Below are 20,079 nucleotides of genomic sequence, written 5' to 3'. Positions count from 1 at the left end.
TTTGTGTTGCCATGAAAACTTCAGATTCTTGCGTTTTTTTCCATGTAAATGAAACAAATCGAATGGGTTGTATGTTCACGATGGACGTTGGCATGCAGTCTTTGCTACCCGCGTTGATTTGTCACGCATGTTGTACTCTGTACGTGTTCAGTAAATTATCACCGTAAACCTACAAAGTTTTTTTGTTTCAGTGAGTAATTATAAAGGAGTAGCATATGGTGACAGTTATATTTATTTTCAGGTGACATTCCTCTGACTGCACATGAGGCTTAAATAGGTGATGTTTAAAGAGCTTCATTTTGCCAAATAATTTGGCTTGTTGAGAGAATTAAAACACTTTCAGGCAAAATGACACTAAAAATAACTGTAATAAATCATTGTAAATATCTCATTTGTAAATAAGTTTATATGGATATTTTTTATTGGAGAACTATTTTTTATTCCGACGAATTCACGACAATTAGATCGTAGAGCAAGGCCATTCTGAGCTTTCACGGAGCAGTGCTTAAGCAACAGTTTTGTGTACATATGTTGAACTTCTTTTGCACCGTATGTAGCCAACATTGATAATTATCGGAGGTGCAGCTCATGCTTTAAACCGATGTTCCTTTACGTCTCGTAGTTTGGAGAGATGTTTTGTTTGGTTTTAACCATGGTGGGTGACCAGACTGTGATGTTAGTGTGCGTTGAACAAATGCTGCTTTCTACTCAATGTTTTTTTTTCATTAAAATATACCTGTAAAATCCCTTGAAGTATAACATCCCATTGTTTGCAAGGGTATCCAGGGTTTCAAATAACACATACATAACAAATGCGCAATGACATACATACAAACATAACAAATGTATGTATGTTAAACTTATTACGTAGTAAACCGTGCTAATCTACAACTTATACAGTACACATTTTACGCAATATCAAATGCATTTACGCAGTGACAGGAACTAGACAGCCGATGCAGCGCGCACCAGCACTCGTATGTGTGTGTGTGTCGTCACGTGTGGGGGTCTGTGTGCGTGCGTGTGCAGCTAGCCCGTAAAGGCCTCTCCATCGTGCTTATCAGCCGGTCCCAGGAGAAGCTGGAACGAGTGGCGCAGGAAATCCGTAAGTCTGCTCGGACGCCGTCAAATCCCGTCGCGACCGCTCGCCTTATTCGCTTATGAGAAGGAGTACAGCGCATATATGTGTATCACTGTGGGGTGCATTAAAATATATCCGTGCATCCTTTTGCCAAGAACGTAGGATGCGGTTGCTATAAACCAGGCATGGAAAATGAGTGCCACTTGGGCGCGCGCACGCACACACACAGCCGAGATCTTTCCACGTCAACCAAATATCGCCGCTCGCTCTGCGAGTTGAGATAAGGCGTGTTAAGTGCCGGTGTCAATTGGTTGATGGGGAAAGGTGGACTGCGAGTGATGCACAACAACTGGAGCTTGTCCCATCCTTCTCCAGGCAACACTAATGAGGGATTTGCCGTTTGGACGAGTGACGTCGCGGGTTAGAGCGTGCGGCTTGCAAGCAGGAGTCCTGGTTGGAGATGGAATCGACTCCTCATCCCACTGGGATCGATGGCATGAATGAGTACCGCTTTGTGAAATCACTGCTGGTGGTGGTGCTGAGGGGGCACGACGGTGGTGAAATGTTTACTAAGTTGCCTGGTCTACAGGAGGTCGTGGGTTCGATTCCGACCCTGACAATGCCTGTATATTTGGACTTTGCATGTTCTCTTTCTCTCCCCTTGGTCACGTAGAATTATCTTTGGGTCCTCCAGTTTTTCCCTCCACATTTCCAAATGATAAGCTGCTTTCTTGAGCTATCATTTGTGGCCGGTCGCTTCTGAAAAAAAAGCTATAGAGCTTATGGTTCCTTGCCTGGTAAAATAAAAAAAGTTTAGTTTTTATTTTAGTTTTATATATAGACTCGCCTCCGTAAAAAATTGGAATAAAAATCACGCTGAATTTTCATCACCGCCTTAAATTGTGTCCTGCACAATTCAGCACAAATTTGACTTTGCTATTTTAAGAAAGACGTGAGGCTTCATTTTAATTGAAGCATTAATTTACGTGCGCGCTTATGTACGAGTGTATAATTGTGTATTGTGAGGGCCAGCTAATCTGACTTGGAAGAGATTTGCGGTTGTTGTTTTGCAAGGTCATGAGTTCTAATAGCATTCAGGGTTTATTCATCTCAACACCTTCGTCTTCCCAACTACTCCAGGCGAAGCTGTCCTTAGGGTACACGGCGAATTGGGGTGACCGTTCCGGGCCCTGCACTTTGGGGGGCCCTGCGCTTCGATGTCACGGTGTCAGATGTAATACTTCCGGTTTAGTTTGAAGGCGCCGGGGCCCACACAACGTGATTTGGCCCTGGCCCTGCACCCCCCCCGCTCCCCACCCCCCACTATGAATGGCCCTGGCACCAGGCTTGCAAAAATGAGTCAAGCATAACCCTGTGAAGATACACCACTGTGTAAAATAAACAGTCGTTTCTGTAAACAATGTAAATTGTCCCCTGTCACATGAATGTGGGAATTGTTACCACATGAATTTGGACTTGACAGAAATGAGCACAGCGGAATTCTTCAGAGTATGGGTGTAACGATCCATCGATTCATCATTGTTGATTTATAAGCTGTCACGCATCAAATTACATGTGTAACAATCGATAATTTTTTTCATTCATATATGTTGTATGTGTGACCTATCCATCTACTAGAGGCCATTACATTCACTAGCATGTTGAAAGTAAACAATTTTTTCTTGAGTAAAACCGTGATCGTGAATAATGACAAGTCATGGAATCGTGAGGAATGGGGAGGAAATCTCTGAACGCCGTACTCGAAAGCACTTGACATTTTGAATCGTGCGTCCGCCCCGCCATTTATTTTGCATCCACCATTCCTGTGTCTTTCACAATGTAGGGATGGCGGACATCTCATCGCAGACGTGGCAAGACTTTTAGCATCGTCGCTTATTTTTAAATACACCGCACACTCTTTCGCTCTAACGAGGTGGCACGGACAGTTGCGGAAAATACAACCGCGGCGTGACGGTCACGATCGCAGGCGTCGTTGATTCCCTCCGTCTAACGGCAAAATGAGCCGTGGACAAGAAGGCGTTTTTTTTCTCTTCTCAAGACGTGGATAAACGCGCGTGTACGCTAACACACGCGCCCACCCACACGCACGCCCATCCAGCCCTCCCTCGCAGTGACACGTGCACACGCCGCTGCTTGCAGCTTAAAGGAGGCGCGCGCTATTTTGAGTCACCCTGCATCTATTTAAAGCCGTGCGTGGGCAGACGTGAATCTGAAGCGCACACACACGCGCACACAGATCTCGCGCCAAAAAAAAAAATCGCCCGTCCTTCGCTGTTGCATTTAGAACATATTTGTTTTGTGGGGATTATGTCCTGCCTTTTTGACTTGTGCTATTTCTGTAATCGGGCCACAAAGGTAAGGAGCTTTTCTGAAGGAGTTTCCAGAAATAGCTGCACGACATCACGTGAAGATTCTTCGGCCCGTTTCTGTATTTTTACCCACGACTTGCTTATTTTTAGCTTTCTAATTCATTTCTGTATTCTCTTGTGCATTAATGTTTGGATGCCTGTATATATTTGTAACAAAGATCCCCAATATAGCCTTAACAGACTGTTGCGGCAAGTGCTGTTAGCGAGCACCTATGAAGGCTGGAACGGCACAAGAGGGGATGGGTGGCCAGCACAATGCCCAGCCATCTTTGTCTCTCTAGTGGTGATGTTTTACACACCGCACCAGGTACTCATTTCAGGTTGAGTCGACCTAGGGGAGGCCCAGGTCCAGTACAGATAATTATCGCAACTGGTGTTGGCCAAGAGCGGAAATCGAACTCGGGCCGCCAGGTACGTAGCGCAGCGCACTAACGCTACACTACCGCTCCCCATATATATGCACACACACATGCGTACATCTTTGTTTCCTTATTAGTTTCGGATTTGTAATGGATACTTGTTCTCTCCCGACCATATTATAACAACACACGCACAGTTTTTGCTCTTCTTTTCTTAGGATTTTCCAGCTTTCCCCATCTGTCTCGCATTGAACCTAGCTTTAGCCAACCATTCCTTTTGCGTTTTCTCCTCCCCACGACCTCGCAGCGAGACACTGTGCCTTGAGGCAGACGTGTCTCTCTCGCCGCATCACCCCGTGGCCCCCTTCACGCCCTTCCTGCCTGCCCGCTCGCCTGCCCAAGATAGTGTTTTATTTTTTCTAAGATGCGATCTTCTCCCCAGTCGCGGCGGTGACATACGCGCCCCCCCCCCCCCCCCGCCAAAACGGTGACGCACGTCTTTGCCGGGAAATGCGGTGCCTCCGTGGCAACTCTTATCACGCTCCCCCCCCCCCCCCCATCTAATCGGTGAGGCTGGGGGACCGACTGATTGACAGCAGACCGACGCACGAGCTACCGAGTTTTCCATACCTTTCCTGGTTTTCTTTGTTTTTCAATTCTAGTCACAGCTGCGCACAAAGTGTCCGGGAGATGACGCCTGTGTGTGGATATGTACGTTCAACTTTTTTTGCACCGCACGTAGCCAACCGTGCTAATCGGAGATGACGTGTAAACGCGTGCACAGGTGTGATCCGTTCGCCGAGATATTTTGCCGAATGCCCCCCCACCGTGAAATCTCTCCCAACATACCTTTGTGGCCTGTGTGCCTCGGCGCACTTCCGATTAGCACGGTCGGCTACGTACAGTTCTACATGCACAAGTTCGTACAGCGAGTCCTTGAAAACTACCTTAATCCTGAAAGCTGGGCTTGCCCGATGCCCTTCTTGGCAGGCAATGCATTGTGCTGTATTTAATTGCTAATCCAAAACAAATTATACTTCTTCCCACCCGTCTCCCCCCCCCCCCCCCACAGCTTCATGCCGGTTATTCAATAATTCATCCGCAGCTTTATCTTGCTGGCACGGAATCATGGTGTGTCCTTTAAAGTAATACAATCGTCAATGCCGCCTTGCCCACGAACACCATTTTTCTTAATTTGCGCATGTGTATGTTTGGGGGGTGAGGTAGCGTCGTGGTTAGTGCACTGTGCTACAAACCTGGCGACCCGAGTTTGATTTCCGCTCATGGCCAACACCAGTGACGATTATCTGAACCGGTACCTATTGCGATGTGTAAACATTGCTACAAGGGAGACAAAGGCGGCCCGGCGTGGTGCTGGCCACTCACCCCCTCGTGTGCCATGTTGGTCTTCATAGGTGCTCGCAAAAATCACTTGCCCCAACAGCCTGTTAAGGCTACCCGGGGGATCTTTGCCTTAATAAATAACACACACACATTAGTTGTGTGCAAATAATTATAATATCGAGAGCACACAAGTCTTCTACAGGGACCCTTGTGACTCAATGTCAGGTTAATGACACAATGTGTGCAGTATAATTAGGTATTTTTGTTATGTATTTGGTATTTGAGTTTCAATTGAGTGCTAGACCAATCTTTGTTTAAAACAGATAAGATCCCTTTGAGACAGTTGTTTTCAAGGGAGCCCTGGAGTAACAGCAATTCAGGCAAATTAAGGTCGTGGTGATGGGGTTGTGGAATACGTGCAGCCAAGAACACCTATATGCTCTTAATTATTATTTCGCTTGTTTACTCAAGAAAAGTTAGCTAAGTCTCAAGACTTTGGCAAGTTTTCGCAGTAGGTGGCCGAGTGACGTTCGTTTACAAATTGCCAGCCACTTGTTAATTGTGAGTGCAGTATGACACACGCTCATTGTTGTTATCTTGCAAGAGCAGGGTGTGGTGGCACAATGCTGTGATTTGGCAATTTCGAGGCGCAGAGGTTGGCGGAACGCGTACATTTATGAGATTTCCAAAACTGCTGGGCAGCCAGAGATCCCGCGTGTGCTCACCTTTGAGTGTCGTCTCTTTTGCACAAATTTCCTGCAGTCACTGCATTTGCTGCCCCCCATACACAAAATGCTCATCATTAGGATTGGCCAAACATCTTAATGCAGGGCCCTCCTGGATATGAGTCTTGAGGCTCGGTGCGAGGCATTCTTGGTAAAAAAAGAACATTGTATTATTGGGGTTGAGTGATAGTAGAGTGTTTAGCATGTTGTACTGTGATGCAGCAACCTTTGTTCGATTCCCGGACATGGCTGACAGCAGTGGCGAGTGATATCTGAACTGGTCCTTGGACCCACTTTCTCTTCGCCAACCCGCACTGATCAGTGTAGTTATAAAAAAACAACCCTAGATGACTGAGGCCTTCATCCAGCAGTGGGTTGATGAAAAGCTGTACATTATTGTATTATTATTATGTACACACCTATCAGTTAGAGCTGCATGTAATTTTCTTTGTTAAATCCGCCGCAGTACAATACTTGAATATTGATGACTAAATGAATGAACATAAAATATTTTAATCAATAGAGAGCGTAATATTCTACGCGTTTTACAATTACACGGAAGGAAAAGGCAATGACTTCTGCACGGGAGTCTTAACATCTAGCAGTGGACAGAAAATGGCCAACGCTTCATGCGTGCCTTTAAACAGCACAGGGGAACCCTTTTGAAATGAAAGGTCACCGCAGCGTGCGGCGTTAAGTGAGGACCGCCGCGTGATGGCCGTGATTGTGAAATTGAACGAGGTAAAATTTCAGCCCTCCAATTGTTTGCGCGGGCTACAGCTGGTAGAAAAAGCAACCACTGGAGGGAGCTCAGGAGAGCCCCTCTCGAGAGGGGGTGTTGGCATAATCTCTGCCGCACTTAGATGAAGATCTGGCAGTACGCACACTTTAACCCACTACGCGTCAGCCACCGATGGACCCGTGGTTTACCCATTTATATGCTCCACAATAGAGGTTTTTTTTGGGGGGTTAGATCGCGTAAATTTATACACGTGTCGTTAAACCCGCCACCACCCGACACGGCCAACTGGTAAGCTTTGTTGCGTAAACAGAACGTACCGATTCGTTACTAGTACAGCACAACGGTGTGTTGGAGAGCAAATCTACAACGTTTACAAGTTATATGCTGCTGGGTGGACAGAGGCGGGTTGGATTCAAGAAACCCGCCCATTGTTCAACTGCCATGCCAGGAGATCAAATCGGAATCGGCGACCTCTGGATTCCAAATCCATGCTGCGAACCGTTACACGGCGGTAACAAGGATATTTTAACTGCGCAACGCGGAGGGGGCTCCACCTCCTCGCGGGTGGAGGGGGGTGGGGGTGAGGATTCCGTCATCCAGCAGTGGATAAAGAAAAATCGTCCGCTCTCGAGTGTGCGCGCGCACGATCTATTCAGCGGCGCAGGAATCCTTTTTGAATTAAAGGTTAGTGCGGCGCGCGCCCGTTAAGCAAGGAGCGTCGCGCGCGCACGGCAGCGATTGTGTGAATTGGACACAATAACGAAGCTATTATTAACGCGGCGGTGCGGTGGCACCTCGCCGCCGAGACGAGATGAGAGCGCGGCTGACGCAAGTCGCCCCTCGCGGGGTTTCCCACAATGCCCGGCCCATCGCCATGGCAGCGCCGAGGGTTCCCCCCGTCCGACGGGCCCGGCCGGTTCCACGTGCTGCACAAAGCTGCGAATAGCAATGAGCCAGCGCCGCCGCATTAGCAATTCATGAACACCGCAACGGGCCCTCGCGGACGTTCCCGCTAATTTTGATTGTCGACGAGCTAAACCGCTGATTCGATTTGATTTGATTTTGTATTTGTGCCCATATCGCTGATGAGATGGACACGTGCGCCCCTTGCTTTGTCCTTGCTCCGCCCCCCCCGCCGCCACCGCCACCACGAAGCCTCCAAAGCACCTTGACTCGCTGACCCCAATGCCTCCGTTCAACATTGCCCTCTGCTTGCCACCACTCCTGTGCCATCCCAACCATTATCCCCTCCCACTCTACTCTTCACTCATCACCTCAACCCCACACCCTGAATGTCTCACCCACCCACCAACCTACCACCGCACCAACCCACCCACTTACTCACCTTACACACTTAATCGCCCACCCACCAAACCATGTACGGAGTGGCTTGTCCTTCTAATCACCCACCCACACACTCACCCACCCAACCGACCCGTCTATTGACTCACACCTCGCGCTCCCAACTCCCCTGAACTCTCCCCTCTAGTCCGCATCATTGCTCTCTCCGCTCACCTTTCCCCTCCACAATCTGTCTCCCAATCTGTGATAATTTTTTAACAGTGATGTTATTTTGGTTTGTGCTGTAACCGCAACTGGGCATGTGAGACGGGAAGATAGATATACTAATTTAAAATATTAATATTTATAATCTAAAATATTTTTATACGATAAATATTTTGTACATTTGATTTCAACTGTATTTAACAACTAAATCTTCCTTGAAACTGAGACTCCTGCTTTCAATGAGTGCATACCTCATTATAAACTAAGGCCATCTGTCTTTATACACGCACAGAATATCATATGCAAGTTTATCCACTTAGGTATGTAATTTTATCATGACGCATTAATGCAGGTAAGCCAAACCAGCCAAGGTTAACTTTGTGAGCAGTAACAAGCACTGAATATAAAGGCGCCTGTCGGCTCAGAGGTCGCAGCACTGAGCTGGCGCTGCCGAGATCCTGGGTTCGAATCCATGCAGCTCACTCGCCTGCTCTTAAACCAGAACCTCAAGTGTAGTGAGTTGACGGTGTGAGCCCGGCCACCGCAAATAAACATCGTGTTTAAAATGTGGTTCTGCTCGTAAATTGGCTAAATTCCTGCCGTAGGAATGAAGCATGTTGGTTTCACTGAACGTTGTTGTCGGTGGCGGGGACATGTGGGGAAGTGCTGCTTCCAACTGTGTGGAACAGGGTTTACCTTACGCAATCTCAGAGGTAGCTCCGACATCTGCTTCCACAGGCTACGAATGTCTACTTAGTCTCGTGACGTGACGTATTAATTGCACCCGTGTATTTCAGGTTAGAGCACAATCGGGATAAAATTGTTGAGGGACGGAAGACTTTACAAAGGCACGCGTTAAATGTTCAACGAGTGTGGCTCCCAAAGCGTTTGCGGTCGAGTAACGGCGTTTACCGCGCAGGCGAGAGATTCAAGGTGGAGACGAAGACCGTGGCGGTGGACTTCACCGCGAGCGAGGAGATCTACCCCAAGGTGCTGGCCGCGCTCCGAGACCTGCCCGTCGGGGTTCTGGGTGAGAGTCTCTGCTGCCCCAAGAGGTTGCACCGCTCGCAAACCCCTCTCTATGTAGGCGGCTCTCGTCGATACTGAAAGGATCGACCAGGTTGGAAAGTTGGCAAAAGAAAGGCGCAATCGGTGTCTGTTTTTAGGAAGAAAACAACACTCAACACATTCATTGAGAACACTGCCTTAAAATATATATAACTAGCTTTACTACCCGGCTTCGTCCGAGACTTGGATGAATACACGGCCTACGCGGAGGGTTGGGGGGGTGTGTGACGTCAGCAGGCACACTGCGTGACGCTTCCGTATGCGGGTGACATCACAGATGTGACGTCACCACTCACTTGCCATGCAAAATATATCCATTATTGTGCCCCCCCCAAAAAAATTGTAAAAGTCTATTTTTATACTTTTTGCATTGTGTACAATCTGGAAGCTACCCACGTGCCAAATTTCAAGTTTGTTGCATGTCGGGAAGTATGCTAAACATTTCGAACAGACACACATATTCACAAATTCCCCTTTTATATATATAGATGGGCATCGTTCTGGGTAATGGCCCTTCCATGTTGATACATCATTTCTGATCATGGTACTGGTCTGTTGTGTGATGCTTGCTCCTCAGTGAACAATGTGGGGATCTCCTACACCTACCCTGAGTACTACTTGGACATCCCCAATCTGGACGATGTAAGTTACTCAACGGCTGGAATACGGAGTCAATCAACTCGTAGATATTCATCGATGTATTCATTTCGTGAATAGTACAGCACAGCACGAGGGATAGCGATAGCATGGGGAGGCCTCAATGCAGCACAGGATGGGCAATGAATGACGATGTACGTATGTTCAACTTGTTTGGCACGGGACGTAGCCAACCCTGCTAATCGGAGGTGTGCAGGCGAAGGACAACAAACCCAACACGAGAGAAGCAGTTTTAAATAAATTCGTTTTCAATCTTGATTTAAAAGTGCACGATGTTGTAGATGATGATGCTGCTGATAACGATGATGCTGTTTATGATCACGATGGTATGCCTAATCGGGTTACCTAATCGCCAGCAAAGCAGTGTTACATGAAATAAAACACGCATTTGTTTTGTGTGTACGGCTGTAGTTGTTTTGACGCACTTGCGCTCATCCTAATTCCTCCGTGTTGTCCTGCAGATGATAAAGAACATACTGAACGTGAATATCTTGTCTGTACTGAAGGTGAGTTGGACCTCTGTCACGCACAGGCCTCCTTGCTCCACCCTCGGTGGTTTAAGAGGTGAAACTGGGACATCTAGTGGCGGCTGGACATAATAGCTTGCATTCTGTGATAACGTAGTATATTACAGGGTGTTCCAAATGATGGACCCAATTTCAAGCAGTATATTTCACGATGGCAACAGGTTACAATTACACAAAAGTTACAAACGGTTTAATGAGTTATCAAGTTTTACTAACCGTTTTATAAATGCACGCCGTCACCTGGGGACGCGTTTACATGTACAATTTACATTTGCGTATTATTCAAACGTTGAACGATTGCTCTGCATGTCACGTGCAACACACGTTGTGTGCACACACTTACGAGAACTCAATTTTAATTCGGATCGGTGCTCGACGTCACGTGGAGCTCACTTTGCAATCGGTAGCCGTGTGCAGGGTTGTAATTGCTTACATTTCTATTTTAACAGACCTAAATCGGTAGACGTTAAAGACATACCGTGGTGGGCTGTGAGGACTGGAGTTTTGCGTGATAATGCTTACCGATGCTCCCGTGAGCCATTGGTACGGTGTAACGGTAATGCACCAACCTCCACTCTGGGAATCTCCCTGGTCAGGGGCGCCGATGTGGCGACATTTTATTTCCATTGCCTGGCATGCAAGAGGTTGTGGGTTCGATCCCGACCCCCTAATGCCTGTATATTTGGAATTTGCATGCTCTTTCTGTGGTCTCAGGGTCCTCTGGTTTTTCCCGCCACGTTTAGAAAGACGCGTTTCTTCATTGGCTACCGGTCAAATTCCGGATGAATTTTAAGATACTGCTATTGACCTTTCTGGCTTTAAAAGGGCTCGCCTCGCATTACTTGCACGGACCTAATACATTTATATATTCAAATCAAGGTCCTTAAGATCTTCTGATCTGCAACTGCTCAGCACTCGCCGGTCGAGGTTGTGCTCTTTTGGTGATCGAGCTTTTGTTAGCCTGGCACCCAAGATGCGGAACGCTTTGCCACTTGAAATCAGGAAATCAGAGTCGGGAGATGTATTTAAATCTTCTTTGAAAAGCCATCTCTTTAAAGTGGCCTTCCCTCTTTAGTTTGGTCGGTTCCCCTGGTTCTGTTTTTGTTTCCTGCCTTTCCATGCATTGTGAATTTGGATCATAGGATGGAGAATGCACATTATAAATTAGAATTATTATATATTTCCACTTGATAAGCCGCTTCATAGCTTCTGAAGACGAGCTGATAGCTCAGTGGGCTTGTCCTGGTAAAATAAAATAGATAAATCTGCAACCACAACAAGTCCCAGTTGGCGCTTGGAGGTCGTCTCATTCTCAAATTTACTGCCGCTGCGATTTGTCGTCTCCCCTGTGAAAGTCTTGAGAAGTGGTCACATTTCGATGACTTACGCCCATGAAGAATTAACCACGCATCACACTCCGACCATTTCGCCATGACTATCACCCTGAATGCTCCCAATCTTGTCTACTCTCAGAAGCTAAGCAGCGTGGAGTCTTGTTAGTACTTGGATGGGTGACCACCACGTGTTGTGGGTGTTGTGAAGCTGTGAGTTGTCCGAGGGATGGCCCTGCTGAGCGTTAACCCCTCCGCGTATCTGTGGGTTTTTGATGGATTCTAAGTTTTCTTCCCACTCGAAGCCAAAGAGAAATTGGCCGAATATCTCAGTGAGATGTTATTGAGGATTGCGGAAAATAATTAGCATTAGATGCCTTATTAATCTGATGTGTGTTTGTTGTACTACAAGTACAACTCAGGTTCCTGGGGCTAGAGTTCAAGTCCATTTCTAGGCAGAGGTCCCAGAGACGATGCTTTTCATAATGTGGCTGACACACGATATTAATATGGCATCTTTTTGACCATGTATAAAGCAGGGGTGTTTCTTTTTTATTGCATGCTGACTTGTTCAGAGTGCCCAACTAAACAATACTGTATAAGCTTATCGACATCCGTATGTGGTAGTAGTAGATAAGTTAATTTTGACCGTATGCTCCCTGCAATGGAGAGGTAGCACAGTGGTTAAAGCACCGCACTGTTAACTAGGCGATGTGAGTTCTATTCCCGGCCATGGTCAACATCAGTGGAGAGCCATATCTTAATCAGTCACGAGTTCCCCCCCCACCCCTCACTCACTTGGCACTTACCACGGCGGCGTGGGGGGATCTTCATCCAGCGGTAGATTCTTAAAGAAAGGTTTCTAAATTCCTCGAACAACGTGCGTCGTTTTAACGCCACTCCCGTTCCCCCATCGGCTTCAACCAGAGAGTCTCCTTCACTGGAGTTATGCCGGCAGTTAAACAACCTTGCTTACATCGCCGCCGTGCATTGTAATGACGTCGTGGATCGGGTGATTCACCAAAAGAGGATTTTGAGCGTAAAGCAGCGCATGAATAACACACCGCGCACACACACACGCTCTCAAGGCTTTTGAGATTTTTCAATTTGGCCGTGTGTCAGCGCTGTTGTAACTGGAGTTACCCACAAGTGCTCTCATTGTTACTCACCAGATGACTCAGATCGTCCTGCCGGGAATGCTGGAGCGGTGAGTCAACCACGCGCACGCTTCCTCCTGGCCTCGCTGCTGCGTGCGGTCATTTCTGCCCTGCAGTAGCCTCGCGCTGCTCGCGCGCTCGACAAGCGCGTGGTGAAGTTGGGCGGCAGAGCGCCGTGCTGCTGCTGCTGGCGAGGTTTTGTCTTGAAGCGTCGTCGGTGGCGGCGTGATGGCACCCCCCACACGCGCCAAACGCGAGCGCCAGTCCAGCTCGGGCTGTATCAGGTTCTTGTCGCCAACTTGCAAATTCTGGGAAGATAAAACCCGGGAGCTCTCTTGGACACTTCAGCTCTGTCCTGCACTGAAAAGAGTATGCAGTGGAAAACAACCAAGTGGCTGTTATCTTGTCGATAAACTTACCTTGCACGTCTCCCCTTGAGCCGTCTGACATGATTGTGAAGCTTCAGTATTGAGAAAATATATAGATATACAGTAAAACCTTGGATTGCGAGTAACTTGGTCTGCGAGTGTTTTGCAAGACGAGCAAATTTTTAAAATAAATATTTATTTGATGAACGAGCGAGGTCTTGCAATACGAGTCGTACGTATTACGCTTTGTCTGCCGAGCGTCACGTGATCACAACTGATATACGAGTGCTTTGATACACGTGTGCTTTGGATTACAAACACGATTCCGGAACGAATTATGCTCGCAATCCAAGGTTTTACTGTATATTACTTTGACGTTACGGTCAACTCTTCCACCCTAGAGCGCCCGAGGGACGTCGCTGCATTGATAAATGAAAACATGGGAAATCGTGGCACAGAGTGCTAATGTTCACTGTCTCTGAGATCCTTTGATGACTTTGTCATAAAATCGGTTAAAATGACCTTCAGGAAATGATGGAAAAACTTAACGGAGAAGGCTGCAAAGTGGGAGCTCAAGATAAATGAGCAAAACAAAGGTCATCTACAACGAGTCCACTCGGCAACTGGACATTTGTTCGTGGTACACAACTGCGCAACGCAAGTTGGCACGCTTTTGGAAAACGGAACTTGCATGGTGGCAAGCAACACAAACCAAGATAACCAGTGTGGCAGCAGTCATCAGTTTGATTCCGAACCACAGCTAATGCCAGTGCCGAGTGAAGGGGGGGGGGGGGGTGCCGAGGAACTGAAACCAGTGCCAGACACGTGCCGCCTTCAACCACCACTGGCAAGCGTGGTGAAACGTGGTCACGCGACACCCAAAACGTCTCCCCTACCTTGGGGGAGAAGCCCTCACCCGGTGACCTCCCTCTGTGCCTGCCCTTTGCAGGAAGGGCGGCGTAATCATCAACATCTCGTCGGGGTCTGCCCTGTACCCCGTGCCTCTCCTCTCTCTCTACTCCGCCACCAAGGTGAGAGGCGACTTTTGCTGCGCTTTTCCATGTGGCGCGTGTCTTCATGCGCTGTGTGTATGTGTGTGTGTGTACGTACGTTGTGTCGCCAGCCGCGCTCGTCGGAGGTGCGGGGGGGGAAGGACAAGAAACTAAACGCAATAAGAAAAGTGTAAATTTTAGCACGCACTTACACTTTAGGTTTTTGGGTTTAGTTTGTCGTCCTATATTTACACCCATGACGACAAGCCTTTGCTTGGCACCAACCCGCTATGATTATCGTGGTGAAGTGTGGTCAAACAACCCTCAGGACCGACGTGGAATGGTGAGGTCTTCAGCGAGCATTGGATGTACATTTGTTTGATTAATTCTTGTCGGTAATGAGACCCTTTTAAACAATCTTTGTTGATTTTTTTTATAACTTTACAATCTTCATCGAGATATTTAAACCGTACAATATTTGTTGGCACCCTAGGTTTCTCTCAGTGGGCTCTCCTTATTAGTTTGTGTTTTGTATGTCCTGTTTGCATCGATAGTTGGGAATAGGATTCACACATTTAGTCACTATCCAAGTGGGCTTTGCTCTTGTCTGTAAATGCATTCCCCTTTCTGGAGGCTGGAAGGTTTCTGGCTTTCGTGCCACATTTTGTTGTGGAAGCTGTTTACATTTTTTATTCTGGATGTTTTTCTTTGAAAGAACTGAACGTTTTAGAAAACGTGCGCTCGGCTTGAGGTCACATGGACTTTTTGTACTGTGATTGGTTGTGTGAATGTGGTGGCGGCGGTGGTGGTGATGATGATGTGGGAAGCGGTGGCGTAGCGGATAGCACTATGCTACGAAAACTGGCGGCCCGAGTTTGATTCCCGCTCATGGCCAACACCAGTGATGATTATCTGAACTGGTTCTGGGCATCCCCTAGGTCGTATGTATGTGTGTTGAATTTCTTTTGCACCATACGTAGCCAACCGAGCTAATCGGAGGTGCGGGCGACTTAGCCTTAAATGAGTACCTGGTGCGGTGTATAAACATCGCCACTAGGGAGACAAAGGCGGCCGGGCGTGGTGCCGGCTACCCACCCCTTCGTGTGCCATGCCGGCCTTCATAGGTACTACTCCCTAACAGCACTTGCCCCAACAGTCTTTATTGGTGGTGATGATGATGATGAGAGTTGCCGCATTGGTGTGGTGACGTCTCCGTCTACAACCTCTTCTCCCTTCTAGGTGTTCGTGGATTTTTTCTCTCGGTGCCTCAACACCGAGTACCAGTCCAAGGGCATCATCGTCCAGGTGTGTGCGCGTCTTCCCACATCTGGCCCTGCAGCTTGGCACCAGTAGTGTCATGCCAGCTTTTTTCGTACAAACGGCATTCGTCTGTCATCGGATAACTTCCTTGCAGAGTCGATGACCGTATCACTCGGAACGTTCTTGTCAGATCTCGGAAGCTAAGAATGATTGAGCGTGAATGGTGCTTGAATGGGAACTTCGATGTACGATAGTTTTTTCGTCGGGCTCTGTGGGGCTTCACTTTTGGGCAGCAGACGGCAGCGAAGCAACATCCGTTGCTGCGCTGTACCTGTACGCTCCCACGCCTTCGCCAACCCGCATTCGCCAGCGTGCCGAAGTATGGGTCGTGTAACCCCGACGACGCATGCAACGTGGGGAGGTCCTCAAGCCAGCAGTAGGTTGACAGAGAGGACTGCACGTGTCCGTGTGTAGCGGGTTAATAACAAAGTCAATAACAGTGTGTGATGGTGTTTGGGCGGTCGAGCACTTCCGATGAGCGTGGTTGGCTACGTCTGGTGCGAAAGAAGTTCAACATACGTACGTACATTGGCGACCGACAACAAATGTTCAGTCAAAACAATGTTTAATTCCCAGGGCTGGAATTTAGCCAATTTAAGAGCAGAACCAAATTTAACACGATGTTTAGTTGGATGCAGTCATCGCTGACTGGGTTCAAACCATCAACTCGCTCCGCTTGAGAATTGGATTTAGTCAATGGCGGCTACCTGGATTTGAACCCAGGACCTCATCGCCGCCAGCTCGTCGTTCTGATCTGAGCTAATCCGGTCACCTCTGCCCGGCAGTGTCTTGTTGCAGGCGTGTCGTTGTTGTTGTCCAGTTGTTAACGTTGTTGTTGTTGTGGCCGTGCGGAACACAGAGCGTGCTCCCGTTCTACGTCAAGAGTAACATGTCCAGGATCCAGCGGGCGACGCTGACCGTACCGGAGGCGGAGACGTTTGCGTGTTCCGCGCTGGCCACCGTGGGACGGCAGAGCCGCACCTACGGATATCTGCCTCACGCGCTGCAAGTGAGCGCGGCGGCGGCGTACAAATCGGGACAAACAATCGTGTGCATTTAGGCGTGGGTTTTGTGATGCTTTCCATCACTCGCTTGTCCATGGAAGTAGTTAATTGCCGATTATTTAATTAGGTTACGCGCAAATAGATGACGGCAATCGTCATCATCATCGTCGTCACGATCCATGAGCAGATAGCCTGTAGGTGTCCACTTCACATTTCGTCATTTTTCGATTTAAAGCTTTCGTGGTGGCAGGGATTCATCTTCTTGGTTCTTTCGGCAAAGTCACGTAGAAGGGAAATAATAAAATAATAACAATAAAATTCTCACGACGTTTCGGCCACAAAGCAAGCAGCCGTCCTCAGGTGAAGAACAGGGCTGTCGGAAAGACAGCGTCCGACGTTTCGGCGTTGTGGCCGAAACGTCGTGGGAATTTTATTTTATTATGTTTTATTTGTATTATTTCCCTTTTACGTGACTTTACCGAAAGAACCAAGAAGATTTCGTCATTTGTTTGCACATTCCTGTCTTGTGCCAATACGCTCAAGCAGTGCACTTCTGTCTGGCACCCATCTCTTTAGTCGTCGTCAAGCCATTCGCTGTTACACAGAGCAATAGAACACGGAAAACTTTCTACACTTTTATTCCGACTTCCTGGATTTCGCCCTGATGATGTTTGTAACGAAACGTCGTATCTGAAACGTCGTATCTCGATCGCTAAATTTGGTCTTGAGAATATTCTTGGACTTAACGATGAGTGAGCTGCAACGATAATAATTGGAGCGTCGTTAAACGCACGCTCGCGTGTGAATTTCATTTGTTTGGCTGTGTCGGGTGGTGGAAAGTCTTTAGGACACAACATTTTCAGAGATAATTACGTGGCCTAACCCAAAATTTAATTACGAATCGCAACTGATTTAACGTGTTAAGTTGTACAGTAGTACTAATGTTCAGCCTTAATTCACGGATATCATGAATTCCTACTTTCACATCTTTGCTGTTCTTGAACAATGCGCATGTAATTTTTTACATTTGACGCAAGTCACATGGGTGTCACCAACGACGACGATTCCGATGAGGTTGGCAGACGCGATGTGGACGGTGACTGACGTCTACGATTGTGACGATGTCCGTTGACCGCAGCAACGTCGACGTGTGTTTGGCATCGACGTTTGTCATGACGCAGGCGACTGATGTTGGTGATCGTAATGTGGTCATTGACCGATTATCGTGATGATTGTGATGAGGTGGCGAGATGTTAACTACCTCGCCTGGTATGCAGGAGGTCGTGGTTTCGATCCCAACCCTGTGACGCCTGCTGTATATTTGTAGTTTTCCACGTCTCTCTCCCCGTGGTCGTGTGGATTTGTCTCCGGGTCCTCCAGTTTTTCTTTCCACATTTTAGAATTATGATTACGTTTTAAGTATTTGGCTGCTATACATTTCCACACGATAAGCCAATTCGTTGAGCTATCATCTGCGACCAGGTCGCTTCTGTAAAAGAGCTATCCACCTCAGTGGACCTTACCAGGTAAAATAAAAAATATTGTTTCGTAAAAAATAGTTTGGTTTGATTTGTGAGGAGGTGATGAGTGTGGTGAACAAGCTGACGATTTCTGGCCGCGGTGTCTCTTCCCAGGCTTGGCTGTCTACCATGGTGCCCACGTGTCTGGCTATGAAGATGATACTCAAACTGAACAAGGGCATACGCGTTCGCTACCTCAAGAAAAAGGGGAAGAAGTGATCATCACCACGGGCTAGCAGCCCAACTCGTCCTGCACACGCACGCACGTCACCCCTCTTCCTGCCGCTTCATAGCGACTTGTGTTCAAAAGTGCGAGCGTCGACTTGTGCGTGAAGGAGTTGATTATCGTTTAGTTTCTCCTTCAAACGTTTTTTCTTTCGAGGGTAATCCAACGACGGAATGCGGAGTAGACAAAGACGGGCATACACCGACAGTAAACAATAAACTATGCAGTAAGGATGAGATGGTACAAGCAAGACAAAAACAATTGATTATTTGATGGAATCGTGACCCCTCCAATCTTGACGTTTCTTGGCATGAATGTAGTTCGGTGAATAGTTACATTCCTAGGAGCGACAGCGCTGGGCACGTGTGAATGAGTTAGGTGCTTCTGTCGCATGCTTGATTTGCGCCGCTATGTGTGTGCGCTTGCGTTTACGTGTGTTGTATTAGAACAGGTAGTCAGTCATAGCACTTGCCCCTTATAATCTGCAAGGCTACCTTGGGTGAATAGGAGTTTGTCTTCTGTTTTGGGGCTTTGGTTTATGCTAATTGTGGTGTTGGTTTTAAAGCTAAACATTTGAGCTGCATTGCACTATTAATCAACTGGTTAATTCACCTCACTGTGAAATTGCTTCTGTAGTGAGAATTCTAGCGTTGCGTTACCACCATAGTTTAATCGCAGCTTTGGTTAAGGGCAACGTGGGATAACCGCTGCTTGGATGGCTTACAATAGTGGGCTAGCCGTTCGTGAGACTGAAACGTAAAACTAAAAATCTGGTTTAATTAAAGCGGCGCAAGTGTCTTGTGTCAGGGGAGGCGAACTTTTGCGTGTTGTCGAGCGTTTAAACTTTGGGGTTGCGGCTTCCGCAGGGTTGTGCACTTGGACAAGCTCGGGGAATGGTTCCGAGTCGTGCGGCGCGTGTGACAGCAGGTGTCGCTGGAGGAAACTATAAAGTCGCGTTTAGTTTGTGTGTGTGTGTGCCGGATGCGGTGATTGGCGGCGGTAAAAGGAAGGCTTCGTCGGTTTGTTTTGTGCAGCCGGTGCAGAGTCGAGGGGGAATTAAAAGAACCTGGATTGAAATGAGTCGATTTGTTTTACGTGGGTGAGAAACAATTGAGCCTCGAAGCTGATTTGCAAGCATGGCCTGTTGGGGGGGGGGTGGACCTTGTTGGGGAAAATAAAATAAGTTACAGCAAATCGTCAACATTGCAGACACCGAGGAAGGAAACGCATTTGAAGAATTTAAACATAAGAATATGTTTTACCCTTTGTGGCATTAAAACAGGTGTTGTGTTAAGATGTTCAAACACCAAATAGGAACCTTTTGCATGTAATCAAGTCACTGCATTAACCCCACACAACAGTACAGTACTTGTGGTGAACATGCAAACACAACATGCTCTTTTTATTCTTGGTTCTTTCGGTAAAGTCACGTAGAAGGGAAACAATAAAATAATACAAATATAAAACAATACAATTCTCACGACGTTTGAACGGCAACACAAGCAATCGTCATCAGGTGTGAAAAACACAGCAAGAAAATTAGCTTGCCGTGTCGTGAGAATTTTATTGTTTTTTTTTATTTTATTGTTTCCCTTCTACTTGACTTTACCAAAAGAACCAAGAATATGAATCCATGCAGTCACGAAAGCTTGAAATCAAAATTTAAAAACATGCTCTGATAATATTTGGAATTGTCTATTGAGGCATCTGATTTATTGCCAGGAATGGTAAAACCTTTGATACTGGCAAAAAGGTCCCATTT

General features: G+C 47.3%; 1 protein-coding gene across 1 annotated transcript in view; it reads left to right on the top strand.

Annotated features, from left to right (window-relative positions):
- The window catches only part of HSD17B12 (hydroxysteroid 17-beta dehydrogenase 12), a 33,830-nt gene extending 14,436 nt beyond the window's left edge, over window positions 1–19,394 (top strand). The window contains exons 3-11 of the mRNA XM_078597130.1: window positions 1,030–1,105; window positions 9,067–9,177; window positions 9,793–9,857; window positions 10,334–10,378; window positions 12,903–12,937; window positions 14,205–14,286; window positions 15,487–15,552; window positions 16,427–16,576; window positions 18,206–19,394. Of these exons, the coding sequence (XP_078453256.1) occupies window positions 1,030–1,105; window positions 9,067–9,177; window positions 9,793–9,857; window positions 10,334–10,378; window positions 12,903–12,937; window positions 14,205–14,286; window positions 15,487–15,552; window positions 16,427–16,576; window positions 18,206–18,310 (735 nt within the window). The 3' untranslated portion in view covers window positions 18,311–19,394. The remainder of the gene's footprint in view (window positions 1–1,029; window positions 1,106–9,066; window positions 9,178–9,792; window positions 9,858–10,333; window positions 10,379–12,902; window positions 12,938–14,204; window positions 14,287–15,486; window positions 15,553–16,426; window positions 16,577–18,205) is intronic.
- The last annotated feature ends 685 nt before the right edge of the window (window positions 19,395–20,079 follow it).

This window comes from Lampetra planeri, chromosome 8 (assembly GCF_965212315.1).
Source record: "Lampetra planeri chromosome 8, kcLamPlan1.2.h2, whole genome shotgun sequence".
In the NCBI taxonomy this organism is placed as follows: Eukaryota; Metazoa; Chordata; class Hyperoartia; order Petromyzontiformes; family Petromyzontidae; genus Lampetra; species Lampetra planeri.
The sequence above is the reverse complement of the archived record's forward strand: the minus strand, read 5'-3'. Positions and strand labels throughout refer to the sequence as shown.